Source organism: Nannospalax galili, unplaced genomic scaffold (assembly GCF_000622305.1).
Source record: "Nannospalax galili isolate Female #2095 unplaced genomic scaffold, S.galili_v1.0 scaffold1307, whole genome shotgun sequence".
NCBI classification, from domain to species: domain Eukaryota; kingdom Metazoa; phylum Chordata; class Mammalia; order Rodentia; family Spalacidae; genus Nannospalax; species Nannospalax galili.
In genome coordinates this window covers 872,783-892,520 of record NW_008357035.1, presented here as the reverse complement: position 1 = coordinate 892,520, position 19,738 = coordinate 872,783, and the positions used below count along the sequence as shown (strand labels likewise).

Genomic DNA, 19,738 nt, shown 5'->3' with positions numbered 1-19,738 from the left:
AGCACTGACTGAGGACCTGGGTTTGATTCCCAGCACCCACATGGCGGCTACGAACCATCCTTAACTCCAGTTCCAGGGGAATCCAAAGTCTTCTGATTTCCACGACACGGATACACATACATACATGTAGGCAATACACTCATACACATAAAAGATAAATAACAATATTTTTTTAAATTTTAAAAATTAAAAAAATATGATTGCTGTCACTTAGGAAATAGGGTAGGAGCTAGAAACAGTGGGAGGGTCTCACGGGCAACAGAGGACAGGTTCAGAGCGACAGAAGGAGGTCCCAGCTGTCATGTCTACTCTAATGATGACCAAGCACACTCTTCAGAGTTACCCAGGAAGAAATGGTTGTTCACATGAGGATGCTGACAACCCAGTGTGGCTCTGTTCCACATACTCACTGTGTGCTCGACCCCATTACTGCACACACCTGTGAGGGTCAGTGAAGGCCGACATAGCCTAAGCCTCAGGGCATCTCTCCTGGCTAGGCACCAACCCAACACCAGTGTCTCCTGCTAGGTGGATGCGTTAGCAGGAGCCCAACTTGAAACACCACCACACCAAGCAGCCTTGGAGGTGGTGTGGGGCTCACTCATGAGGGCAGCACAGGAGGAAGGGCACAAATGTAGGAGTTCAGTAAGGAACAAGGGCAAGAAGCCAGGGGTCAGGCTAGCCGATCCAAGGGTGGCGGGACTGGCCACTCACTTCTCGGACATCACGTTGCAACTTTGTGTTCATCTCTTCAGACTTAATAAGGTCCTTCCTGGCCGTGTCCAGATCCTCCTCCAGCTCTGCCACATGACTGGACAGGGCGGCCAGACGCTCCTTCATCTGGCTCTGCTCTCTTGACTGCTTGTCTATGACTTCCTGCAGCTCCAGCACTCTGGCCAGGTCTTCCTCGTGGCTCAGGGAACCGTCAGAAGATCTCTGGAGGGAAAGACACAGCCTTATGACCCGATCTGCTACACCTCCAGGAAGCGGGCCTCAGAGGGTCCCGTGCGCTCTGCGGGGGACACACCTCTCAAGGTCACTTGGGCTGTGCACAGAAAACGAAGTCAGAGACCCAACAGAGAGCCAGGGACTTGCCTTGCCGTTGGTGCTCGGGGTGTTCTCCTGCTCATGGTTCACATCCAGCACTCCATCCGTCAGCGTTTTCTTCTGATTATTCTGTTCCTTGAGAATCATTAGCTAAGATAGAAGATTGACTTCTAGAGTGAAATACTTCATGTGAGAGAGATCAGTAAGGCTGTACATGGCTGCAAACTACTCAGCACAGCCAGAGGAGAGCACTAGAGACCCCAACACTAGAGACCGCTTGTCCTCTGCTGGACAGAGGGGCACAAAGAAGAGGCTGCAGGCTGACACTGCACTCCTCTAACTGCAGCTGACCCACAACTAGCAAAGCCAGTAACTCCTGACTTCCCTGACTTCTATGACAGGTCTAGTACATTTTCAAAATCAGGGGACAATAACCATTCCAGTGTTCCAACCCCTGATCTCGTGAGAGTGACAAGCTCACCTCTTTGTGGGTGGCACCCAGCTCCTCCTCTAACAAGCTGCACCTCTCCAGTGCGACTCGGAGCCGCTCTCGCACCTGCAAGGCAAGGTTTGTATGTGCATTTGTACTCACTGCACAGCCGACCTAACCACGTCAGTGACGTGAACACACGACCGTGCTGCGCGCTGCCTTTCACAACAGCACTGTCAACACTGTTAAGAAGACTGATCCTCATAATTGTTTTTTGTTTTGTTTTAGATTTTTGGTCTTTTTGAGACAGGGTCTCTCCCTGTAGCCCCAGCTGGCCTGGAACTCAGAGATCTGCTTGCCTCTGCCTCCCAAGTGCTGGGATTAGAAGTGTGAACCATCACGCCCAGCTGTTTTATTTTTAAATTTTATTTATCATTTTTATTTTATGTGTATGTGTGTATTGCCTGCATGTAGGTAAGTGCACCCGTGTCGTGCCCAAGGAGGTCAGGAGGGGTTGTTGGATCCCCTAGGATGGGAGTTACAGACAGTTGTTAGCTGCTATATGGGTGCTGGGATTCGAGCCCGGGGCCTTCTGAAAGAACCACCAGTGTTCTTAACCGTTGAGACGTCTCTCCAGCCCCCCAGCTGTTTTTTATTTTTTAAGGCAGGGTCTCCCCGAAGACCTGGCTGGTATGGAACTTGCTATATAGACCAGGCCCTCCTTGATCTTAAAGAGATCCACCTGCCTCTGCCCTCCAAGTACTGGGATTAAAGGCTTGCATCACCATGCCTGATAGCTTTATTTAAAATTTATTTATTTTTATATGTATGAGTGTTTCGTCTGCATATATGTAAGTGCACCCGTGTCATGTAATGCCTGCAGAGGTCCGAAGAGGGAACTGGAGTTTCAGACATCTGTGAGCTGCCATGTGGGTGCTGGAAACCCAACTGGGTCCTCTGAAAGAGCAGCCAGTGCTCTCAACTGCTGAACCCTCCCTCCAGTCCTGCTATATAGTTCAGGCTGGCCTTGAACTTGTAACCCTCCTGCCTTAGTCTGCTGAGTGCAGGGATTACAGGGGTGTAATTTTAAATTCTTGCCCCTAAGTAAATTAGAGCACTGAATTCTTTTTATTTTTGGTGGGGACGGGAGAGTTGAGACGGTGTCTTGCTGTGCTGCCCTGTACCACCTGTGGAACCAAGGCTTGTCTTGACTCAGTAACTCCCCATCTCAGCCTCTCAAGTGCTAGAATTACAAACTTGCAGAATCACACTGAGCTCAAATTCATTTTATTTTATGAGTATGAGTGTTTTCTCTGCATGTATGTAAGTGCACCACATGGATGCAATATCCAAAGGCCAGAAGAGGGCATCAGATCTGGAACTGGAGTTACTGACAGTTGTCAGCTGCAATGAGGGTGCTGGGAATCGAACCCAGGTCCTCTGCAAGAGCAGTTAAAGCTCTTAACCCCTGAGCCACCTCTGCAGCCCCTAGTGTCAAATTCTTTTATTTTTTTGGTCTTTATGAGACAGGGTCTCCACTATGTAGACCAGGCTGGCCTCGAACTCACAGATATCAGCCTGCCTCTGCCTCCCAAGTGCTGGGATTAAAGGTGTGCGCTACAAAACCCAGTGACTAAGACACCCACAAAGTCTCGGGTACGCGAAGTCAGACTGTCAGTGGCTGATGGTACCTTCTCGTCCAGGGCCTTGTGGTGTTCAAACAGGGACTTCAGCGCTTTCAGTACCTCCACCTCACTGGACACGCCCGCAGGGGACTGGGCCTGTCTCTTCACCACTGTCATCCGCAGGGAACGCTCATGTCTGGAGACCAGGCACTCCAGGTGTTCAAGCAGTAGCTGCAACGGCCAGGACACTCGTAAAGCCCTGTCCTCACAGGAGAGCACCCACAGACCCATCCTCACAGGACAGCCCCTCGTGGCCCCCGTCCTCACGGGAGAGCACCCACAGACCCATCCTCACAGGACAGCCCCCTGCGGCCCCCCGTCCTCACGGGAGAGCACCCACAGACCCATCCTCACAGGACAGCCCCCTGCGGCCCCCCGTCCTCACGGGAGAGCACCCACAGACCCATCCTCACAGGACAGCCCCCCCCCGTCCCCATCCTCACGGGAGAGCACCCACAGACCCAGCCTCACAGGACAGCCCCCCGTGGTCCCCGTCCTCACGGGAGAGCACCCATAGCCCACACAGTTCAGCAGAAAGCCAGAAGAGAGTGCTCAGCTGAACTGTGGCACTGTAAGCTCCACGGTGAGGGCCCTCACTGGGTGACGGCCCACACTCTGCTCAGGGGAAGGCAGAGGCAGATGAGCCCAGGACTGACCCGGGTGTTGTTCCTTTCTGCCTTCAGCTCAGCGATCTCCTCTTCCCTCTCCAAGAGCTGCTCACGGCACACATTGAGTTCTTTAGTGAGCGCAGCAAACTCCTAGGGCAGCAAAGCACAGGAGAGCAAATGAGCTCGGGCAGACAGCGAGGGGACACATGACACACACACCGTCACTCCATCCTCCAGAGAAAGGGAGACGGCCGGCTTATCCATGGCTTCAAGGCCTCAGACCCTCACCAGGACTCCTCCCATCCACCCTGGGTCTGGAGCACTCAGAAGACCGGAACGGAGCATGCAGAGACCAGTGCCCCACAGATGTGTGACCCAGGACCACTAGATGACCCAGACCACCTGCCAGTGTTTCTGGTGGATTTTTTTTTAAGAAAAAGGAGGCATAAAGGCCTACCTGATACAGATCAATCAGACCTTCAAAATAGGAAGAGTGACTGAATGGGGCAATTCTAGAAACTCTGCCCCAGCTATGACCCACCAAGGCCTGGGCCTAAGGGCAGAACCAAACCCAGGCCTGTGAGGGAGAGTGGAAAGAGCGATGATTCTAGGGGACCAGCTAAAGGGAGGCAGAGGAGACGGCACAGAGCTGAAGACCTGGGAGCTTCTCAAGGAGGTGGTGAGTCACTGCGGCTTATCAACCTCACTCAAAAGCTAGGTTGGTGTCTCTCTGCTGTGACCATGGTGACCACCCAAACCTGGCCTGGCAGCAGGGCCTCTGTGAAGACCAGGAAAGAGTGCTCAAGACAGCACAGGCTAGCAGAGAGGCAGCCATGGCGAGTTTTGAAAGGAGCCCAGAGCAGGGGCTTTAGGGCCTAAAGGAGTTGAGTCAGGAGACATGGCATCCTATGCATACTGTGAGGACGGGTAGAGATTCTGGCCCAAGGGTGGCTCGGGAGGCCACAGAGTGCAGTGATGGGGCCACACTCTGAAGGCAGAGGATTGGACATGCTGTTTGAGACACCCACTCGGGGACAGAATCAGAGAGGGGCGCAGACTGGCATATTGGGGACAGGATGCTGACACCAGGCTGCAAGGGTCAAGCCTGGACAGTCTGACACATGGAGGAGCCCCAGGGGTCAGTGAGGCAGAAGCTGGTAGGACAAGTCAGCTGACTCATGGTGACTGGGCTGAGATGGAAGCCAGTGGTAACCCTGGCACAGTGTCAGCTGCAGCACCATGATAACTGGACTGAGGGACGGAGGCCAGCAGCACAGTCAGAACCAGCAGCAGGGGGAGGAGAAAGGGGGCTGCTGAGGAGGATGGCCTTCCAGAACACGGGACAGATGCTTGCAGATGCAGGGACCCTGCGCCGTGGGAAGGGCCAGGCAGTGGCAGTGTGAAGACAGGGGCAAGAGGCTGAGAAGCATGGCCTTGAGTAAGATGGCAGACGGGACAGTACCACGTGGGGAGGAACCCCAGGGGGAACAGGACGACAACAATGGAGGTCATGGGACTTAGAGCCAGAGAGAGGAGGCATGAGATGGTGGTAGATGGTGGTCATGAGGGACGATGGTCAGCATTCTATTTTCTCATGCTGACAATGGACAAATGCTACCTTTCCCCTTTCCCCAAGATGCAGCATGAGGGCCTGAGGCTGCAGGGTGCCTCCTAGCCTGCACTAGCCACAGCAGCAGGTACTGCTGGGATGCGGGAAGGACAGAGGAGGGATGTAGAAGGGCCCGTGGCGCCCTGGGCCCACACAGCCTGCATCATTCCCTGGCTGAGCTCCATCTCTCTGGGTAGCAGAAGCAAGCAGCCTGCTGTTATTATTTTTATGGTAGAGTCTCACTGTGCAGCCCCAGCTGGCCTCAAGCTGCCACAGCCTCCAAGGGTGCTGGGATCACAGCCTCGCACACCCCACTCCAGCCTTCATCCTCCTCAAAAGACTCCCCCAAAAGACCCCATGGCCGCCATTCTCCTACTGCCTCCACCTTGCACGCTAAGAGTTCTTAACCATGTAAATACATAAATGTGTGATATGAATAAATGTATTTCCCAGAGATTCAACAGTCCCAAGCTATGCCCCTGTGTAATTGCCACCACACCAAAAAAATAAAAATTAAAATAAAAAAAAAGAGCTTTCAAGTATGTGCAATAGATTGAGATTATTACCACTTAGGGTCCCAACTGTCCACGTACCACTTTTCGGGTTCATTTCCATCATCCCATAAATTGGTGCACATCTGTAATTCCAGCACTCAAGAGGTGTGGAGGAGGATCAAGAGTTCAAGCTGTAATTCCAGCACTCAAGAGGTGGAGGCCGGAGGATCAAAAAAAAAAAGCCAAGGGGCTGGAGAGATGGCTCAGCAGAGCACAGGCTGCTCTTGCAGAGGACCTGAGTTCGGTTCCCAGCACCCACAGTGGCTAACAATTGTTCGTAACTACAGTTCTAGAGGATCCAATGCCCTCTTCTGACCTCCGTAGGCACTGTATGACACAGGTGCACTTACATATATGCAGGCAAAAACAAAAACATTAAAAAAAATACTCTTTAAAAAAGTTAAGCTCAACCAGGTGTGATGGCACAGCCCTGTGACGCCAGCACTAGGAAGGTAGGAACAGGAGGGCCAGAGGACATATTCAACCAAGAGCAGGACGTCCCAGGAACATCCCAGACAGCACTCACCCCGAGCTGCCAGGACCATGGGCCAAGGCCCTGCCTAGGCCAGCCCAGGCTGCAGAGGCTCCAGGCCCCTCACCACTCTCACCACAGCCCGAGGTCGCCAGGGCTGCAGGCTATTTACTGGTATTTACTATAAAGTTTTCAGTAGTTTTCTGAAACTGAACAGACATAATAAACAGGTATTGTTGTTGTCTTTTATCTACAATGTAAATCTGAGGGGCTGGAGACATGGCTTAGTAGTTAAGAGTGCTTGCTGCTCTTGCAGAGAACCAGAGTTTTGTTGCCAGGACCCACAGTCAGTGGCTGACAACTCCTTCAGACAGCCTCTGCATGTGTGCACACATGCGTGCACACATACACACACACACACACACACACTTTTTAACACTGTATTTTCTGTGTGTGAGTGTATAGCCTACATGTATGGAAATGCACCCATGCTGTGCATGCCTCAGAGGTTAGAAGAGGGCATCGGATCCCCTGGAACTGGAGTTAAGGACAGTTGTTAGTTCTCATGTGGGTGCTGGGATTTGAACCTGGGTCCTCTGCAAGAGCATCCAGTGCTCTTAACCACTGAACCATCTCTCCAGCCCCATAAATATATTTTTAATTATATAACTGAAATGTAAGTCTGAGCAATACAAAGTTGCATTTTCATTAGACATTAAGTGGTTTCAGAGAGAAAATAACATTAATCACTAAAATTGGTTCAAGAACTTGGCTTTACACTGTGCTGATGAACTCCTAGAACACAGAGTGGAGGTGTCCTCTGACTTCCACACATACCATGGGATGTGCACACATATACATACACATACACACAATAAAACTTACAAAAGTTTTTTTAATATTTCGTTTTTATTATTTTTCCTCTATTTTACACGTATGAGTGTATTGCCTGTGTGTATGAAAGTGCACCTGTGTTATGCAATGCCCGGGGAGGTCAGAAGAGGGCGTCGAATCCCCTGGAACTGGAGTTATGGATGGTTGTTAGCTGCCACGTGGGTGCTGGGATTCAAACCTAGGTTTTCTGCAAGAGTAGCCAGTGCTCTTCACCGCTGAGCCACCTCTCCAGTTCCAAGTTTTTATACTTTCATTTTATGTGTATAAGTGTACTGCCTGCATCTATGTAAGTGCACCAGTGTCAAGCAATGCCCATAAAGGCCAGTAGAGGGTACTGGATCCCCTAGAACTGGAGTTATAGATGGTTCCATCATGTGGGTGGCTTTTAACCACTGAGCCATCTCTCTAGCCCCATTAATTTTTTTTTAAAGATGAGTGCCGAGGCTGGAGAGATGGTTCAGTGGTTAAGAGCACTATTCTTGCAAAAAGACAGGTCCTAGCACCCACATGGCAGCTAACAAACATCCATAATTCCAATTCAAGGGGATCTGATGCTCTCGTCTGTCCTCCACAGGCACGGTACAATACAGGTGCACTTACACACACAGGCATAACACTCTTAACTAAATAAATAAGTGCCTTCTTTCTAAACAAGGCAGAAAAAGGCAGAAACTCAGGACAGGCCTGTCCACAGAGACTCAGGACTTGGTGGAACTCCCTGGCCTGAGGTCTTGCTCCCAGACTGCCATCTGTACAGCCTGGCGTCCGCCCATTGCCTCCCTAGAAGAGCTCCAGCCAACACAGGCCACCTCTCCACTAGGCACACAAGCCCACTTCCATCCCTTTGTGATCTGGCCTGCTAGGGTGCAGGGGCTGCCAGATGCCACCCACACACCCCATTTCCTAGTTGCACTACAAACACAGGTGCCCCTGGGATGACCATACCTGCCTGGCCCACCTGCAACCTGCACTCCCTCCACTCTCCAGTTGGAAATCTCACAGGGCTCCAGTGTCTCTCTCTTGGGCTCATCACTTCTTCCTGCCCATCTCTAGCTCCTCCTCAGTCCTGGCCCACTGGGCATCAGCACCCTGCCACCAAGGCCAGATGCCTACCCAGCATGTTGCGTCCTTCTCCCCACATCACTGGCGGCTGGGCACTGTTGAGCACGCCTCCCACATGTGTCTTTGGGAATCATCTACTTCCCTTGCCTTGGCCCCACTCCATCAGGCCACCACGCCTCCTTGGTCTGCTACGAAGCTGCCTAGCTCCTGGGTCTCCCTCCCTCCTTCCAATCTGTCCTCTGCTCTTTCTGAAACAAACTACAACCTGAGACTTGTGCTGAGATTCCTTTGGGATCTTAGGTCAAGATCAAACCTCCTCCATGTCCTCTGACACTGGTGTGAAGCAGTGGCCCCTCCACACAGCCAAATACACCATGAGCATCTGGGCCTGCCCCTCACTAACCCTCATGCTGCTGTCAGGCAGCCTGAACCCCTGGGCACAGAACAGCAGCGGCTCTGCCAGTGACCCTGTCCTGCTAGGCTGGCCTCCCACAACTCCTGACACAGGAGCCCAGGGCTCCTCCATCTGCCCTGCTCCTCTACATCTCTGCTCTGCATCTCACCATGGCTGGGGAGTCTGCTCAGATCCACTTGTCCAGACCAGCTGCTGCCCGCCCTTTAGTTCAGGGTTCAGGGCACCCCCTGCAGAGGCCTGCCTCTACTTCCCCCATTAGGTATTCACACAGCCCACCTCCAGCCCCAGATCTGTGCACCTTCTTGCTAGCCTGAGGGTTCCTGCAGGCAGAGCCCAGGCCCACAGTGCAGTGCCTGACACCCAGGTCCACCTGGTTAGTGTGTTGTGCCCAAGTGATGGTGATGGTTGATGCAAGCCACCCTCAAAGGGGAAGCTGCCAGGTAGAAACATGACACCTGCCCCTGGGCTCTGGTTTCAGCAGACAGACCACACCAAGCCCAGGTTTTCGGGTGGCAGGGCGCAGCCTACACAGCAGGCCTGGCCTGTACATAAAGGCCACCTGCAAGTGAACACAGCTGCTGCCTGGGCCTCACCCCGAGTCAACAGTCCTGGGGGTGGGATGGCCGTTCCAGTCACTAACAGCTTTCCAGTCACTAACTCCCTGTGCTTACACGTTGGAAACGGACCTTTCTGACCTCAGGGAACCACCCGAGTCCCTCCTTGATTCAGGCTCATTCACCTACAAGACTTGAGTGAGGAGACTTTGTTCTGCCAAAGCCAGTACTGACAGTGACACAAAACCCCACCCATGCCACCCACTGCCAGGTAGTGGCCGCTGCTGGCACCAGACAACCCTTCACAGGGACGTGACTTGGAGCTGGAGCTGCACTGGCTGGTCACTCTGTGAAGTCACTGCGGTCCCTTGGGGTCACCTCTTCACAGCATCCTCTTCCCCAAACAGGAGCCTGCTGACACACGTGGCAGCTGTCACCACACTCTGGGGACTGTCTGGATTTGCAGCCTACACTTGTTGTGGTTTATCTTGGCTAAGGAAAGTCTTCCAAGAACAGCCTAGATTCAGGGTACCCACAGATTCCTCACAGCTCACAAACTACTAGTTCTAGTTTGTTCTCCACTGCTGTGACAAAACACTCTGACCACTACCAACTTGGGGAGGAAAGGGTTTATTCAGCTTACATCTCCCAGGTCACAGTTCATCCAGGAGCCCAAGGTAGGAACTCAGGGCAGGAACCTGGAGGCAGGAGCTGGAGCACAGGCTGTGGAGGAATGCTACTTACTGGCTTGCTGCCTGGCCCCTGCTCAGCCTGCTTTCTTATGCAACACAGGCCCACCTGCCCAGGGGTGGCACCACCCACAGTGGGCTGGGCCCTCCCACATCACTCAACCATCAAGAAGATGCCCCATGGACATGGCCACAGGCCAGTTCAATGAAGGAAATTCCCCAATTGAGGATCCCTCAACCCAGGTGTGTCAAGTTGACACTAAAGCTATCCAGCATACTACTTGTAAAGACAAACCGATTGTCACCTGAGAACCCAGGAGCCCCTGCCTCTTGTCTTAACCTTCCCTGGGCCTGGGCCATCTCCCAGAGATAATCTCTGCTGCGGGCTAAAGAGCCCACCGACACCAACCACAGCTAAAGTCCAAAGCTGACTGTGGGCTCAACCCCAGCCCCACACCAACAAGAGGCCAAGCAGCCAGGCCTGTGGTTTTTACGAAGAGCAGGAAGGTCGGGTTCTTTCACACATGTGGCTGAGGCAAAAAACTTCTGGCTCTGTAGCTGAGGAGGCTAAGGGGATGCACTCTGCATTCCTACCTGAAACTGGCTGTGTGTGAGGCCTGCCTAGTGCATCGCGGCCAGGTAGCGATGGACCCACAAAGCTGGCTCTGGCGCTGCACCACTGCCTCTCCAGATAAGCCCCATTCCTGACAATGCAACCTTCTTTGCTGGTGCTCCTGAGGGCGCCACACTACTGCATGGAACTGAAATGCTGGTGTGACCACTTCCCGCCAGCATGGGAAATCTGTCCTGCGGCTCATTCAAGCAGGGAAGTGTCTAACCCTCAGCCAATTCCCTTCCACTCCTCATCACTAGGGCACCTGACTGCCAAAACCTACGCACTCAGATGGGCTCTGTTGCGCATCGTTCTGTGCCACTGAAGATTCCAATGGAAAACACTAAAGGAGCACTGGGCTATGCCGAGCCACACACCTAAGTGGGGGCGGGGATGGGCTCAGAGGGTGTGTGCAGTTCCACCTGCTTTGGTCAGTCAGAGCACCAGACACATTAGCTTTTCTCTGTCCATCCTCAATGCATCTGTAACAAACAAGAGGGTGTTTATGTTTTAAGAACAAAGTTAAAGGTCACATGCAATCAAAAGGATGCACAGATGGGCAAGGAATGCCCTCCATTGGCTCAGTTGCAGGGCTGATGGCATCCCAAGGCGCCAAGCAGGCTGCCAAGCCCTCTTTCTTCTCCTTGCTCGTGTGTTTTGTTCTTGAGATAGGGTCTACTATAGCCCAGGCTGGCCTCCAACTCACTATGCAGGTGAAGATGACTTTGAATTCCTGATCCCCCTGCCTCCACCTGAGTGCTGGGATGACAGGTATGCACTACCATGCCTGGCTGCAAGGTCTGCCTCTTGAAACCTCCATCCGGCCTTGGTGAGCACAGTGAGACATCGTCCTATTATACAGCAGCAGAGACCATAGCAGGGTTTACATGTACACCACAGCCCAAGTCCCATCGGGGGCGGTTCTCAGTAAGCACTCTCCCACTTCCCCATGACAAGCTTTTGCCTGCTCTAGCCATTCTGAGATGAGAACTAACTGGAATCCCAGGTCTCCTGTGAAGGGTTCCCAGTAGTGCTAAGTACTGTGCATGTGCACCTACCAGCAGCTCCACCACACGTACCTAAAAGCTCTCCACAAAATACTGCGACTGTTCTCTTCATTTGACAAGCTGACCCTCAGGAGTGCTGTCTGGGCATCCCATGGCATCCCAGCTTGGAAAGAACTATCTGTTCTGCCTGCAGGACTCCAGGCTAGTCCTCCACATGCCTCCAAACTGCTGCTATGTCCTGCCACGGTGGCCACACCCTGTGATGTTGGGATGACAAACAGGACACTCAGCATGGGACGGCATGGGGTGTGGGAAGCACCACTGTCTAGCTCTGTGGCCTAGCAGTCGAGGCCACCCTGAGGGCAGGGCCCTGGAATAACTTCCCACTGCTCTGACAGAGTGACATCATGCTGGCCTTACTGGCCAATGAGGATGGAGAATCCGCAATGTTCTTCCTGTTCTCACATGGCCACTCAACACTTCCCACATAAGATGGGGGAGTTCCCACCCAAGCACTTCCCACACCAGATTGGGGGTGATCTCACACATCCACTTCCCACACCAGATTGGGGGTGATCCCACACATCCACTTCCCACACCAGATTGGGGGTGATCTCACACATCCACTTCCCACACCAGATTGGGGGTGATCTCACACATCCACTTCCCACACCAGATTGGGGGTGATCTCACACATCCACTTCCCACACCAGATTGGGGGTGATCTCACACATCCACTTCCCACACCAGATTGGGGGTGATCTCACACATCCACTTCCCACACCAGATTGGGGGTGATCCCACACAACCACTTCAACACTGGCTGTCGGGTTTCCTGATTCAATCCAACTCTGGGGAGATACTAGATCCCACAGGTGAGGGTTGCACCCACAACACTGCATCCTCCACACACCTGACAGGTGCCAACTACAGCCCCTCAGATTGTAACCTGTGTGTTGGGGTTCCTGCAACCCCTTCCACAGGTTCAGGTTGCTTGCTGGAGCAGCCTACAGAGCCCTGGGAGGTGCGGGCTTATATCTGCCCACTTTATTATACAAGACAGGATGAAAAAGGCCCTGAGGGTGAGACACCTGGGAAGGGGGCACACCACATTCTCACCAGGCCCAATGCTCTCAGGCACCTCTCAAATTCTGCCTTCAGGGACGCAGCCAGGCTGCACTGCTGGTAAGAGTCACTCTGACCGACATGTTCCTGCCAGGCTCTACTAAAGGGCAGCCCACTGACACACGTGGTCACTAGACACTGCATCCATGTCTAGAGCTGCCATGCAGCCCCGAAAGGGTGCAGGACATACTGGCCAGCACTGGAGCAAAGACAGGAGACCATGCCTAAAACCGCAGCCCAGCCACCACAGGCAAGCAGAACGGAGGTCTCTTCTCCTCTGGCACAGCCTTGCAGGCACCGGGTCAGGGAGGTAGGCGCTGAGTTGGCACACAGGTGTTCCAGAATGCATCAAGGGGTAGGTGGGAAACTGGAACCTACAGTGTCTTGCCAGGGGTTCTCTGCCTGGTTCTTGATGGCTTGGAAGACAAGAGGACTGAGCACTTGGGTATGGACAGCTGCTCTACAGCATTTCCTATGCTCTGCCCACAGCCAAGGACATCAATGCTCTAGTATTTGGGGCCATCCAGCTACAGCTGCATGTTGTAAGTAAACTGAACTTCAAAGGCCTCAACTCTTTCAGCTTTCTGAGAAGAATGATACTGCCTACAGGAAAGGCCATAACCCACTGGTGGAAGGTAAGAAGAAAGGACTATTGTCAAGCCAGGAAGAGTCTGGGCCCGCCCCGCCTCAGTCCCACACAGTAGTCCCTCTGCTTGTGCACACAGTCGTCCCTCTGCCTGTGCAAACTGCCCATCACCATCCTCCCACACAAGGGTTCAGGGGCCCTCGAGGTCTCTGCTATTCAAGTCCACCCTCCTCCCGCAGCCTTCCTGTACCTTCCAGAGACTCAGCTCCCACTCCACAGCTGCTGCAGGAAGCCCACAACCTGCGGCACGTGACTGACCCCAACCAGAGGCTGGGGCAGCTCCACCGTGTCTGCGTGTGAAGGCTCTCGGCGGACAAGCACGGACACTTCACCTGCGACTGCTGCAGCCCACCCGCACCACCACAAAGGTCTCCTTCACTGTCCAAATGCCCAGCCAGGGCAAAGAGCCTAGCAAAGTGTGCTTGTCCACACACAAGTACGCATGACGTTGATCAGGACAGAATGCTACTGTGACATGGTCTCCCTCAGCTGCCAGGGTTCTGGGTGCTTCGGCTTTGTAGGCCAGTGACCAGCATGCTCGGCCATAAGCAGTGTCGCCCTCTAACTTAACAAGCAGGCAGCTTGAGAGGAAATCAGCAACAATACTAACCAAAGGCATCTTATTAAAGGTTTTCGCTGTATGTGTCCATTAAGCTTGGCAAAGAGAAATACAAATGCAAGAAGGAGAGGCTGGGCTGCAGCTCAGTTGCTACTGTTTTCTGAGCAGGCATGAGGCCCAGGGTTCCATCCCCAGTGCTGAATAAACCACCACATGGTGGCCCATGCCTGTGATCCCATCAGTGCAGAGGTAGAGGCCAGAGGATCAGAAATTCAAGGTCATCTTCAGCTACATAGCGAGTTTAAGGCCAGCCTGGGCTACACGAGATCCTGTCTCAAAAAAGAAAAAAAAAAGGGGGGGGGGAGGAAGAAAAGCTCTTTTGTGTGGGTTTTGTGCTTTAAGACGGTTTCACTCTGTAGTCTAGACTAGCCTGGCCCGGATTCACAGTACCCTCCAGCCTCCGTGCTGGGAACCGGCACGGCCACCACCACCATGCTGGCTTTGCCTAGCACTAGTAATTCAAATAACTTACTGAACAAAAACAGAATGGTTGGAGGTACTAAGCACTCACAAGATACCAATTACTGTAATTCTGTATTTAATGGTTTTGGGTTTTCAAAATATGTTCATATATTTTATAACATATATTTTCAACGACCCAGTAAGGCACAGGATTACCTTATTTTACAAAGGAGGAGACAGGCTGGGGAAGTCCAGAAAGGTGCAAAGGTCTGAGTGTCTGCTGTCGCCTTCAGGAAGATTCCACAAAGCCAGTGCTAAAGGGCGTGTTCTGGGAGGTGTGGGGTGCGTGCTTTGCCTGAGTGCCCAAGAAACCTGCCCATAATATCATCATCCCAACTGTACAGATAACAGCTTGGCAGTGAACTATCTTGGCCAAGGCTAGAACACAGGCTAGGGACCCAAGACTTCAAACCGTGTGCATTGAGTAAATCTCTTTTCACACACGCCCAAAACCCCCACAGGACTGGAGTGATGGCTCAGTTAAGAGCGTGCTCTGACAGAGGACCCAGGTTAGGTTCCCAGCATCCACAGGGTAGCTAACAACCATCTGTAACTCCAGTTGCAAGGGATCTAACACCGTCTTCTGGCCTCTGAAGACTCTGTATACACATGGTGTACTTACACACATGCAGGCCACACTCATATACATAAAAGAAAAATCTTTAAAAATAAACAGGATTGAGTCAGGCCTGGTGGCACATGCCTGTGACCCCAAAAGCTGGAAGGCAGAAGCAGGCAGGTCTGAGTTCTAGGCCAGTCTGGTGTACATGGTGAGATCCTGTCTCAAAACAAAACACACACACACACACACACACACACACACACACACACTCGTGAAGATGGAGGAGTTAAGAGGAGGGAGGGCTGTTTGCCTACTCAGCATGATGCTGCCACCCACCAATCTTTCCTTGGTCCTTCAAGGCTGATCTCAATTTGCACTTGATTCTCACAGTTCATTTGTGTTTCTCCAGGAGCTGAGGCATTCTTTTTTTTAATTTTTAATTAATTTATTCATTTCATTTTATGTGTATGAGTGTTTTGCCTGCGTGTAAAGTGCACACATGTGTGCACTGCTCAGAGGACAGAGGAGGCTGTTGGATCCCCTGGAACTGAAGTTACAGATAGTTGTGAGCTGCCACATGAGTGCTGGAAACCGAACCCGGGTCTTCCGCCAGAGCAGCCAGTATTCTTAACCACTGAGCCCCAACATTTCTTAAAAACTGGAGTAAAGAAGCCAGCTGTGGCAGCCCAGCCTGGGCTACAAAGCAAAACCCTGTCTCATCAGTCACCAATTAATCAACCAATTAGAACTGGAGTAAAGGCAAATAGCAGAGACGTGAGCACAAGCACACACCCTGCCCCGTCCTCTGGGCAACAGGAACAGGAGGAGCACCCAGGAGCCCCACAGAAGCTGGACTCTGGCCTCCCAAGCAGCTGCAGGACAGTGACATGTCACAGGTGTAAGCAAGGCGGCAGGTGAGGGCAGACTGGCTGGGGTGCAGAGCACTAGGGAGAAGAACACAAGTGCAGAGACGAGCCAGGACAGGAAGCAGGAAGGCCAGACTGGGCAAGACGGGCAGTGGATGGAAGGGACTAGAGTACCAAAGGCAGGGTGGTTGTGGGTGCAGAGAAGACAGCCTGTAGAGTGGTGGTCAGCGTGGGGATGATGCAGGGATGCTGGAAGACGTTGGGGAGACAAGAAAGAGGCAGGCTCAAAGGAGGGAACACGGTAAGAGACGGTGTGGCCATGTCTCCAGGACACAAAGCACAGGCTGTGTGATGGCAGAGGTGGAGATGTGACCAGCTTGTCTTCAGTGTCTGTCACAGCAGAGGGAGCAGGATGAGGATGTTGATGGGTTTCCCAGTGATGAGCACGGCCTGAGCACACTGCTCTAGCCAAAGGAGGGATGTCCTCACAGCCCTGTCTCCGTTTCCCTTTTCTGCAGGGCTAGGAGGGAAACCGGGGTCTTCTGAATGCCGGCTAAGCACTCGACCACTGACGCACCCTCAGCCCATGACCAAGCACTTCCGACAGCAGGTGCTTCCTCTCCAAGTCTTTTGTGTGTGTGATGTGTATGTATGATGTGAGTATGCAGGTGGAGGTCAGAGGTCAACCTTGGGTTTATTTCTCGGGAGCTGTCTGCCTCTGAGATGGTGTCTCACTGGTCTGGAACTCACCAAGCAGGCAAGTAGGGGAGACTGCCTGCCAGCAAGTCCAAGGGCTCCCCCATCTCCAACTCCCACCCCACCCCACCCAACCCACCAAGCTGGGATTCTAACCACTCGAAGCTTCTTGTCAGGGACTCTGGGGACTGAACACAGGTCCTTATGCTTGCTAAGGTCTTTATCAGCTGAGCCGCCTCCCCATCCCTCCTGCAGTCCTGTCCTAAAGCGGAGAGAGCCCCAGAGGCCGCCGTGCCAGAGTAAAGAGGGGCCATGAATGAATATGGCAGCACCTCCACATGTCCCCGGGATGTCACTAACCATGCTACAAGAGAAACTTGCTGCTGAGTTAAGAGGGAGGCTGCCACGTGCCTTCAGAAGGCTGCCAGGTTCTCGGGCTCCACCTCAGTCTTCTAAGTGCTGTCATCTCCTTGCACAGTGGCACTGAACATTTTCAGCCAAATCGCAAGGATGTTTTACAGTGGAAGGATTATGGGAGTGCTCCCAAGAACAGGAGAGAACACAGAGCTGCTGTCACTGCCCACAAGGCCCTGCAGCAGTGCTTAGACCAGGCGGCTGCCAAGCCCAGGCAGGTGCCCTCCAGGAAAACCAGCTCCAAGCAGCTCTTCCAGAACAGCCCGTACAGCAGACCCACAGCTCAGAAACCAGGAAGCACCAAGAACTCAAGAGTTTGCAAAGAGCACAAAGACTCTCTCCAGGAATATGCTTGCCAGAAAATTCATTCATTCATTCATTCATTCATTCATTCATTCATTCCAGTTTCATGTATCTGAGAGTTTTGCCAGCAGTGTCGTGTGATGCCCTAAGAGGCCTGAAGAGGGTGTTGGGGCCCCTGGAGCTGGAGTTAGGGACAGCTATTAGCTAGGAACTGAACCAGGGTCCTCTGGAGGAGCAGCCAGTACTCTTAACCTCTGAGCCATACCTCCAGCTCCTCCAGCAATTTCTTAACTCTTTGTACAACCTTGCTTGGGAACAAGTATCACTATGATTTGCACAAGAAAAAAAAATGCGCACGTTCTTTCCAATTTAAAGCCTTTACCCTAATCACCAATCAGTGAGGGAGGGCCTTTCTGCCACCCACAGTAGCGAGGAACCTGCCTACTCCCACGCTTGTCTGTGACACTTTCGCCTCTGTCTCCTTAATAGAAACAGAAGACCATCAGGGATGGAGTAAAACGGGGCAGTGATGTGAGGGGACAGTCCAGCAGAGGCCTTGTGAGCATGCTGACTGCTTTCCTCTGCTCTGCAGTCTGTCACAGCTCAGCCACGCTGAAGCCAAGGCCTATCCTGAGCCCCTCCTGTGTGTGGCCTACCACACATCAGCCGCTCCCTGGCTACAGAATGGAAGTGAGGCTCCTGCAAAGGCCACTGGCCTCATGACCCAGCAGTGTTAGCAGCACAGGGTATAGCACCAAGACCAGCACCTTCCACAGAGAACACAGCCTTGTTTGCACAGACAAGGGGACCTCCTCAGAGGCCTTCTGTAACTCATCTCTGCGCACTCTCCACAGGCTAGGGGCTCCCTGCACATTTGAGAGTGCCAGTCACCCAACACTGAGCTACCAGGGAGTGGGGGGTGGGGTGGGAGGGGGGTGGTAGATGGTGCTACAAGTGCTGATCACTTGGTGGTGTTTGCAATTTTCCCCTATTTTTCCTCAATGATCACATGAACACAGAGAAAAGCATTCTTCACCACAGCCAACCTTCAGGACCCTGAAACAGGACAACTCACAGCTCCAGTCTGTGGACGGTTTGTGCATGTGGTGGAGCTGAACGCATACTGCTGTTCCCACAACCTAAGACAAGGCTTGCAGCAAAGTGCAGAAATGGGCACCAGTCAGAGCCAGAGCGCGTCCACACAGCCAGGAACCATGCTGCTCTAGCAAGCAGTCCCCATAAGCCACAAAAACCAAGGCAGTCAGGACTCCCCACTTCCCTCCTGTCCTACATTCAAGACAGATTGTAGCCTGTTCAGAGACCCCAACACCTGCCGGCCTCCAGAGGACGTGAGCATGACCCTCCTGTGATTTCAGCGTGTTCCTGGCCACTGGCCTTATCTACCTTCACCTCACCTTCTCCAATCAGTCTTCCACAGGTGGATACTGGAATGCAGTCAGGGCCTCTAAGGACTGTGACTTAAAGAACACGGAAATGGAGGGGACGCTCAAGATGACCTAGGTCCCACGCTTCCCTGAGTTCTCCTAGGACCCTTCAAGAGTCCCTTGCCCAGTTCTGGGCACTGCTGTGTTCTGAAAAGACCTTGCAGAGATATGTCTTTAGTGCTGGCTTTGATACACAGAGTCCACCACCCTCTACTCTGCAGAGAAATAACCCCAGGCCCCAAGAGGTTACAAACCAAGGCCACTCTCCACTGGGACCATGTTTTCATGGCGTCCGGCTGTACATGGCAGAGGAGGGGAGGCTACTACTAGCTCACGAAGCCACATGTCGTTTCTAATCCCTGCTCTATGTTTAAGATAGTTCATTTACTTTATTTTATTTTATTTTATGTGTATGAGTGCACTGCCTGCATGGCCTGCATGTTTGTAGGTGCACCCATGTCATGCAGTGCCCAGGGAAGTCAGAAGAGGGCGTCAGATCCCCTGGAACTGGAGTTGTGGACAGTTGTTAGCTGCCATGTGGGTGCTAGGAACCAAATCTAGGTCCTCTACAAGAGCAGCCAGTGCTCTTAACTGCTGAGCCATCCCTCCAGCTCCCATTCCTTCTCTATTGTTCTAGCATATTCAGTCATCCTAAAAATATATATACAGTCAAGGTCAACGTTCATTTTATCACAGGCTAAGAATTGACTGATAGGAAACAAAAATTGTCAGAAAGTAGAAAGAGGACAAGTGTGGTGGCCACACTTTTGATCCCAGAACTCGGGAGGCAGAGGCAGGTGGATCTCTGTGAGATGGAGGCCAGCCTGGTCTACACAGTGAGTCAGGCTAGCTGGGGCTACAGGGAGACCCTGGCTGGAAAAAAAAAAAAAAAAAAAAAAAAGAAGGGAGGGAAGTTTTTTAAAAAAAAGGGTAGGGGGGGGGGGGAGACCAGGAGGAGAGG

General features: G+C 52.5%; 1 protein-coding gene across 6 annotated transcripts in view; it reads right to left on the bottom strand.

The window, feature by feature from the left end:
- Ppfia1 (PTPRF interacting protein alpha 1) overlaps positions 1-19,738 on the bottom strand; it is a 78,992-nt gene that overhangs the window by 41,759 nt on the left and 17,495 nt on the right. For all 6 annotated transcript variants that reach the window (XM_029557112.1, XM_008854975.3, XM_017794832.2 and 3 more), the window contains exons 2-6: positions 3,819-3,920; positions 3,169-3,333; positions 1,529-1,603; positions 1,096-1,197; positions 715-936 (exon numbers count right to left, since the gene is read on the bottom strand). In XM_029557112.1, the coding sequence (XP_029412972.1) occupies positions 715-936; positions 1,096-1,197; positions 1,529-1,603; positions 3,169-3,333; positions 3,819-3,920 (666 nt within the window). The remainder of the gene's footprint in view (positions 1-714; positions 937-1,095; positions 1,198-1,528; positions 1,604-3,168; positions 3,334-3,818; positions 3,921-19,738) is intronic.